This window comes from Tupaia chinensis, unplaced genomic scaffold (assembly GCF_000334495.1).
Source record: "Tupaia chinensis unplaced genomic scaffold, TupChi_1.0 Scaffold149184_1, whole genome shotgun sequence".
NCBI classification, from domain to species: Eukaryota; Metazoa; Chordata; class Mammalia; order Scandentia; family Tupaiidae; genus Tupaia; species Tupaia belangeri.
The window spans coordinates 1836843-1844898 of NW_006209032.1; the positions used below are offsets into that span (position 1 = coordinate 1836843).

The following is an 8056-nucleotide window of genomic DNA, read 5'->3' on the forward strand; positions in this document are numbered from 1 at the left end:
TTTGTGTTTTTTTTTTTTTTTTTTGCATGAAAATAAACTTGTTCTTTAATTCTGTTTTCTCACACGCTTTTTGCAGTCCCCTGGTATTGGAAGGGGTGGTGATGGTTGTGTTGGCGTTGGTGGTGGCAATGGGAAGGCTGGTCACCAAGGAAGGGACCCGTTGCAGCAGGAGCGGGTAGTAAATGGGTGGTGCTGTAATAGGAGCAGGCGGGCAAGCCTTCCGGCCCTCTGATGTCTCTGATGTCGCAGGCACCGGGAGCTTCAGGTTGGTCCTGGAGGCCTCTGGATCCGGTCAAGCCTGTTGCCCTCCCTCAAGCGCCACTGCACTGCAGCTACTTCTGCCCCGGCCAGCCCAGCCACAGCTGAGGGAAAGGGGTGGGACAGAGGAGTGGGGGGCCAGCAGCAGCACCCAGGAACCTGCTCCAGCCTTGTCTGGTGGTCCGTGGGCATCGGGCTTAGCTAAGCTCTCAGGGACACGCAGACGCTCAGGACACCCACTAACAGGCAGGCTAACCAGCAGCCACCTCACTCTGGAGTCGCGCACACGCGCTGCGCCCAGGAAGCGTGCACGTGCATGTTCAGCGAGTGGCCCGAACAAACGCATCAGGCTCACATCCCACATGCACGCACTGGCGAGTCCCCACGTGGGACGCCACACACAAGTGCGCACACCGGCCAGACGGCGCGCAGCGCGGCTACTGGGGGCTGCGCCGGCCCACCCGCGCACGCGCAAAGCGGCGCTTCGCTAAGTGAAACCAGCAGGACCCACCGGCGGCCGAGCCAATTGGAGACTCCTTGGCCCTGGAAGCCCTCGCTGCTGCCGCCAAGAGACGCGGTCAATTAACTTCTCCCTGCAGCCGGGCTCCCTGACCTGCCCGCCCAGACTGCCCACCGCTCCTGCCGCCCCTCTCCCACCCACCGCCTCCTGGTTCTCTCACCCTGCAAATCTCCCCTCGGATGGGAGGGGCCCGGCGCCATGGCCGGTTGAAGGAGCTGTAGCCCTGCCTATTGATGGGACTAAGGGATGAGGCCTTTTCTGGGGGTAAATCAAGGGCCGAGGCCCTGCCCTGAGGTCTGTGGGGACACAGCCCTGCCTTGGGGCCAGGTCTCAGGGGATGCATTAAGCCCTGAAGGTCACTGGCGGCAGAGGCTGGGCCGGACTGAGTGGTTCCCAGGGCCGGATGGGGCCTTCGCCCTCAGACTCCCCTCCCCCCAGGTCAGCTGAAGGCTCACACTCTCTCCTGCAGCCACCTGCTAAGGGTAAACCCCCCCACTGCCATCCTCCAGGCCAGTGAGCCCAGTGCGTGGCAGCCACACCCAGCGTGTGAAAGGAAGGGCCGATCTGACAGAGGACAGGAGAAAAGGCCTGGCTGAGCCACCACACCCAGGGGCTGCCTGGACACGGGAGCTTCCAGAGAAGCAGTGGGTGGGGGTCTCCCACTTCCCCGCCCAGGCTCCCCACCCAGCCAGGGCCCTTCAGCAACCCCATCTCGGGACAGGGGCAGGGAGGGGTCGTTTGCTGGGGAAAGCACCAACTGGGAATCTGGGCCAGGATGGAAACTGGTGACTCCAGGGTCCCCGAGGGCTCCAGGACTTGAAGGACTCCAAGCTGGGCTTGTCTCCCCAGAGACCACCATTCCCTGTCCTTCCTCCCCGGTCCCCAACAGGCAGCCAGGATCCTGTGAGGCTCCATCTTGGGACATCGCATCCCGTTCCCATGCACCCCTGGGGAACGGCTGGACAGAAAAGACCAGTGGCCGCAGCCCAGGGTTACTGGCGGGCAGGCAGGGACAGCCCTGTTCCCACTGACCTGGCAGGCCGTGCTCAGAGCCACAGCTGCCATCTGTAAAATGGGCTCCAAGCGCACTTCTCGCAGGTCGCAGGCTATCCCTTCCCTCTGAGCCAGGGCCTTGGAAGGACTCCCTGTGGGGGTGGGGGCGCATGGCTCGGGACCCGCCCGGAAGTCCTGCCTACAGTCTGACCTTCGACTTGGCAGGTGGATGCAGATGACGTCATGACCAAAGAGGAACAGATCTTCCTGCTGCACCGAGCCCAGGCCCAGTGTGAGAAGCGGCTCAAGGAAGTCCTGCGGAGGCCAGGTGGGGGCGCGGCCGGGGGGGGCTTGGCCAGTGGGGGCGGGTACAAGTGAGGGCGCAGCCAGTGGGGGGCGTGAGCAGGTGGGGGCGTGAGCAGGTGGGGGCGTGGTTAGTGGGGGCTTAGCAAGGTAGGGCGTGGCCACGTGAGGGTCTGGGGGCAAGGCCTGGAGAGGAGGGACTGGACAAGTCAGGGGCCCAGGGTGCAGCCATGTGAAGGTGCCACTGAGTATGGCCCAGGTATGGGGGGGTCAGGGCAAAACGAGGGCCCCAGTGAGGTGGGTCAGGCTTAATCCTGAGCCAGGTCCCTGTGCTGCCCGGTCCCCAGCCTCTCAGGTGCCCTCACTCCTTGTACCTCCTAGAACACCCGCTCTCGGGAGGGGGTGGAGGAGAACGTGATCGGCGCATATCTGCCTCAGGTCCAGCCATCGCCTGGCACGTGCTCAGCCTCAGGCTGGCCCTCCCTGCAGAGCACACAGCCGCTGGCCCTACTCACACCTCCCCGCAGCTCCCGGCCTTGCCTGGTCTCCAGGCAGCCCCACCCACATCGGCGCCAGTGGCTTCAGTCAAGGGGGGGTCAGGTGGGCCCCCTCATTCTGGTCCAGAATGCAGCCCTGGGGGCTCCTCTCTGTGCCCTCCCATCCCGCCAGGAGCCCCTCTTTTCCCACTCAACCCCAGCCAGCTACCCTGACGCTCAGGGACAGAGGCTGGAAAGTGGGCCAGCCGTTCTGCAAGCCCAGGCTGCTTGGACACAGCGTCCCATGGGACGCAGACCCTGACGGCGGAGGAGGGCCAGGGGACCCTGGCTTGGGTGCACATCACATAATGAGGACCTTGCCTCTAGAAACAGACCCAGCAGCTCTTCAATGGAGAAAGGCCAGGCCCCATCCCGGGTAGAGGGGCTCCGGGGCACCTGTGGAAGGCGTGGGCCCCACTCGCGTGTCCTGGGAAGGGACTGAGTGTGTGACGAGCTGACCCCTCGCCCCGTCTCTCGCTGCTGCTGCACTCACTGCTCTGGGTCCACCAGAGCGGCTCCTTTTGCCAAACGCCCCCTGGTGGGCCCTCACTCCCGCATGGCCGCGCTTGGGCTCTGGCCCAGAGGGTACCACCTGTGCCCTGCCTCGCCCGCATTGGCTGCTCAGCCCAGGAGCGACACTCGGGTGGCATCCACTCCCCTGGGAGCCTGTCGGCAGCCTGCAGCTTGGGTACTTCTCCAGCTGACCAACACTCCCCGGGAAGCCTCCGCAGCAGCCTGGGGTGTCAGCAGGGCTGGGGACGACCCCCCCCACTGTACAGAGGGAGCATATGAGGCAGTAGGTCCCCAGGGCTCAAGTGCAGCAGAGCTGACAGGCGCGCCCCCAATTCCTCCAGCCAACATAATGGAGTCGGACAAGGGCTGGCCAGCGGTGTCCACCCCAGCGAGACCCAGGAAAGAAAAGGCAGCTGGGAAGCTCTACCGCGAGTCCCAGGAAGACAAGGGGGCGCCCCCTGGCAGCAGGCACAGAGGTAGGGGGCGCGTCCCTGCAGCTGGGCTCTGGCCCAGTCCTGCGAGGCAGCCTCTCCCCAGGAGGCAGGGCAGGGGCTGGGAGGAGACGGCCCACAGGGCAGCAGGCTGGGGGAGGCTGGATGATGTGGGCCGGGGCTTGCCCAGGAGTGGACCAGGGATGCAGCCCTCCTATGGGAAGAGAGAGATGGCAGGCAACCCCTGGAGGACGGAGAGGCAGGGAGAGACAGAGAGAGGGAGAGAGGGAGAGGCAGGGAGAGACGAGAAGTCACAGAGTCAGAGAAGGGACCAGGAGACACAAACTTTAGTTTGAGAGGCAGCATGTCAGTGGAGGACCACGGGACATGCAATGGGGCAGCAAGGCCACAAAATAGCGAGAGAGGAGGGCCACGCAGAGGGCTGGGCTGGCGACAGGGGACAGGAGGGGAAGAGCAGGGAAGGGGAAGTGCAGGGCTGAGGTGAGGAGAGATGAACACAGACCCAGGCTGTGGCCGCAAGGCCGGTCTGAACCGGCCGGGTGGGCAGCAGATTCCAGATGGGCCACATCTGGGCGGCTGTGGTCACCCTGTGGCTCCTTGGGACCAGAGGGAATTGTGGGCCTGGCTGGGCGGGGCTGAGAATATGGCGCCCAGGACAGAGAGCCTTTCACCAAGCCGGGCGGGGCGGTGGTCACGGCAGCCTTCCAGGGGGCTGGAGAGTCCTGTGGCTGGAGACACAGGCAGGGTGGGGGCAAGCGACCAGGGTAGGGGTGCGGGTGTGGAAGAGAAGAGGCTGGACACCCGCCAAGGTCACTTAGCATCTCTGCAGCGAGAATGGGGCTCTCATGTGGGACGTGTCACCCTGCTCTGGAGGCACCCCTCCACTTAGAGTTGGGGGTCGCATCTCCCCACCAGAGCCTCAGAGCAGGTTCCCAGGACGGGGTGGAGGGGTGGAACTGCGGCTGGTGAAGCCTTTCCCACCTTCTCAGTGAGGAAACCACAGTGCTGACACCCGGATGAGGTGGGCGGCTCTCGGGGAGTCCAGCTGGCACCAGACCTCAGCCCTCCTGTCTCCTCTCCCCTGTCCCTGGAGGAGACACACAGGGAGCCTCCCAGCTGAGGGAGTTAGTCTGGGAACTGCCCCTGCTCAGGGACACCTGGGAGGGGGGACGGAGGGCAGAGAGGAAGGAGAGACCTGGCCGTGGGCCCTCAGCAAGTGGCTCACCCCTGCCGGCCTCTGCCAGCCCGTCTGGAAAGGGGCCCAGCGCGTGGCAGGGTGGCAAGTCCTGTGAGCCAGGTGGGTGCACGCAAGAACGAGGGCTCCAGCGTCCCCTCCCAGAGGCTCCACGCCTGACTGCCAGTCCTGGGACACCCCTGTCCCTTGGGGAACCAACACGCCACAGGCGTGTTCACCCTCTGGGTCTCTAACGACGGACCGGCGCTCCCGCCGCGTCCCCTACCCTGGCTGTCTTTGGGCACAGGGCGTCCCTGCCTGCCCGAGTGGGACCACATCCTGTGCTGGCCGCTGGGGGCGCCAGGAGAGGTGGTGGCTGTGCCCTGCCCGGACTACATCTATGATTTCAACCACAAAGGTAAGGCCGCGGGAGGGGGTGAGGACCACCGCGAAGCCGGGATTTGGGAGCCCAGGGCTTCAGTGGCCCCAGACCTCGCCCCACCGGCCCTGACCCTCCCGCCCCCTGCAGGCCATGCCTACCGCCGCTGTGACCGCAATGGCAGCTGGGAGCTGGTGCCCGGGCACAACCGGACGTGGGCCAACTACAGCGAGTGCTTCAGCTTCCTGACCAACGAGACTCATGACCGGGTGCGAGCCCTCCCGTCCCCACCCTGACGCCGTAGGTCGCACCCAGCCCACCAGGGATCCTAGAGTCCTGACCTTGGCCGCTCCAGAACCCTCCCTGGCCTCTGACTCTTCCCTGATGCTCGCCCGAGTGCCGGGCCTGACTCTCCCCACCTGCACAGGAGGTGTTCGACCGCCTGGGCGTCATCTACACCGTGGGCTACTCCGTGTCGCTGGCCTCCCTCACCGTGGCGGTGCTCATCCTCGCCTACTTCAGGTGGGCGGGGCGAGGGGCGGGGCCTGGGCGGCGAGGCCGAAGCGTGGCGACTCCTCCCCGCCCTCACCCACGAACCTCCTGTCGCGCCGCAGGCGGCTGCACTGCACGCGCAACTACATCCACATGCACCTGTTCCTGTCCTTCATGCTGCGCGCCGTGAGCACCTTCATCAAGGACGAGGTGCTCTACTCGGGCGCCACGTTCGATGAGGCCGAGCGCCTGGTGGAGGAGGAGCTGCGCGCCATCGCGCGGTCACCCCTGCCGCCCCCCGCCGCCGCCGCCGGCTACGTGAGTGCGCCCCTCCAGCCCTGCCCCGTCGCCCCCGTGGCCGCACCTCCAGCTCTGCTTCAGCGCCTGTGCTTAGGGCTCTGTGAGCACCCCTGCCTCGCTGGGCGCCCCAAGCCTTCCAGCTCTTCACCTTGCTCCTGCCGGGGGACCCCCAGCCCTAGCCACCACCACCGCACACCATCCCAGCCCTGCTCTCCCTCCGTTGTCCCAGCCCCCAGCCCAGCCCTGACTCCCCTATCCAGGCCCTGCCCTCGCCTAACCCAGCTGGTCTCCTAGGCGGGCTGCCGGGTGGCGGTGACCTTCTTCCTCTACTTCCTGGCCACCAACTACTACTGGATCCTGGTGGAGGGCCTGTACCTGCATAGCCTCATCTTCATGGCCTTCTTCTCAGAGAAGAAGTACCTGTGGGGCTTCACGGTCTTCGGCTGGGGTACGGCAGAGGCACCGGGGTGGTACTGTGGGCGGCAGGGTGAGAGGGCACCCCTGCAGCAGCCGCACACCCGTTGGGGCTCAGGACCTGCTTGGCCAGGGGTCCATGTTCTTCTGCTTGCCGCTCACTGGGCTCAGGTCAGGGCTCTGGAGGCTCTGCTCAGGGAGCAGGCCAAAGGGCTTCAGGGTAAGGTTCAGCTGCAGATGAGATCAGCGGTCTGGAGGGGCCTTGGGTTGAGCTGGGGTCTGGGGCCGCCTCTAACCCGGCCTGGGTGGGCTGGGCCAGCATCTGCTGCACCTGCCCCGATTTCCTCAGCAGGAGGGTGGGGAGCAGCCCACACCCTTCAGCCACCACAGAGCCACGCCCGCCTAGGATTCCTCTGGGCCACCGGGCCTCTGCCTCCCCCAGCCCATGTGGGCTCTAAGATCCGGTTTCTGATAATTGTCCATTATTCTTGGCAGCGCGTGAGTTTGGCTGGGCTCTGGGCGCCTGGCGGGCCGGCAGCGCTGAGCACCGGGCCCAGCCTCCCAGCCCTGGCACACTCTCTGACCCTGCCTTGCCCACGGCCACCCCAGAGTGGGCAAGGACACAGGCTTGTGGGGGGGGGGAGGAAGTGTGCGGATCGCAGGGTGCACAGAACCGCACCACACCAGAGTCACGGGTTTTTCTTCCCGTAAGTCCAGGTCGCAAACCCAGGGCGGGCCTTTCCCTCCGAGGGTGCACCAGGCCTAGGGACGGGCTGAGGAGGGAGGACCCAGGGCTCCCTTGCCAGGACGAGGCTTGCTGAGAGGTAGTGAGCTGAGTGGCCAGGGTCAGGGCCAGGACACAGAGGCCCCCTGTGGCCCCTGCTTAGCCGCTGACCACATGCAGCCCATCCCACCTCAGCCATGAGGGCCAGCGCCTGCAAACCAGGATGGGGGTCTGGGGCAGAAAAACGTTGGCCATAGGCTCCCTGTGGGAGCTCCGAGCGAGGGCAGCGCCCTCTAGGGGCAGGGCTGGAATACCTGGGCTAGTCTCACCAGGTGCCCACGGAGTGCGTGTGAGACAGGACCATGGGTGAGGGGTGGAGGGCTGGGTTGGGCCCCAAGGGTTGAGCGCCAGGGAAGGCTTTGGGGTCACCCAAGGTGAGAGGAGAAGCAGCAGAGAAGTACAGGCCCCTCACACACCGCCCTCTGTGCCCGCAGGTCTTCCTGCCGTCTTTGTGGCCGTGTGGGTCAGCGTCAGAGCCACCCTGGCCAACACCTGGTAGGTCCCGGGGAGAAGGGGACGGGGCTCTGAAATGGCCCAGAAACGCCCCCGTCGAGCATGTGAGGGCCCTCCTGGCCCCTGGCCCCAAGTGGCTCTGCTTCAGGGGTTCTCAGTCCAGCCCCCAGGCTGGAACCCCTCGGAGTCGCAGGAAGCTGCCTCCACGGGAGCCTCGGGGGGCCACACCTGACACCCCACCCCACGTCCCCGACACCTAGTGTCAGAAGGGACCGACTCCAGGGCCCGTGGGTGAGCTGAGGAGGGACAAGAGTGGGCTGACGCCGCAACCCCCCGCAGGTGCTGGGATCTGAGCTCCGGAAACAAGAAGTGGATCATCCAAGTGCCCATCCTGGCGTCCGTCGTGGTGAGCAGGCGGGCGGCTGGCCGCACAGTGGGCAGTGAGGACTGGGCCCCAGTGGCCAGCCCCTGACAGGGGCCTGCCG

General features: G+C 65.8%; 1 protein-coding gene across 5 annotated transcripts in view; it reads left to right on the forward strand.

Annotated features, from left to right (window-relative positions):
* The window catches only part of PTH1R (parathyroid hormone 1 receptor), a 22722-nt gene that overhangs the window by 13000 nt on the left and 1666 nt on the right, over positions 1–8056 (forward strand). For 4 of the 5 annotated variants that reach the window (XM_006171021.2, XM_014585221.2, XM_006171020.2 and 1 more), the window contains 9 exons: positions 1997–2099; positions 3465–3599; positions 5057–5167; positions 5279–5397; positions 5556–5650; positions 5743–5938; positions 6215–6368; positions 7553–7613; positions 7911–7977. In XM_006171021.2, the coding sequence (XP_006171083.1) occupies positions 1997–2099; positions 3465–3599; positions 5057–5167; positions 5279–5397; positions 5556–5650; positions 5743–5938; positions 6215–6368; positions 7553–7613; positions 7911–7977 (1041 nt within the window). The remainder of the gene's footprint in view (positions 1–1996; positions 2100–3464; positions 3600–5056; positions 5168–5278; positions 5398–5555; positions 5651–5742; positions 5939–6214; positions 6369–7552; positions 7614–7910; positions 7978–8056) is intronic. The other variant, XM_006171023.2, reaches the window with a different exon arrangement.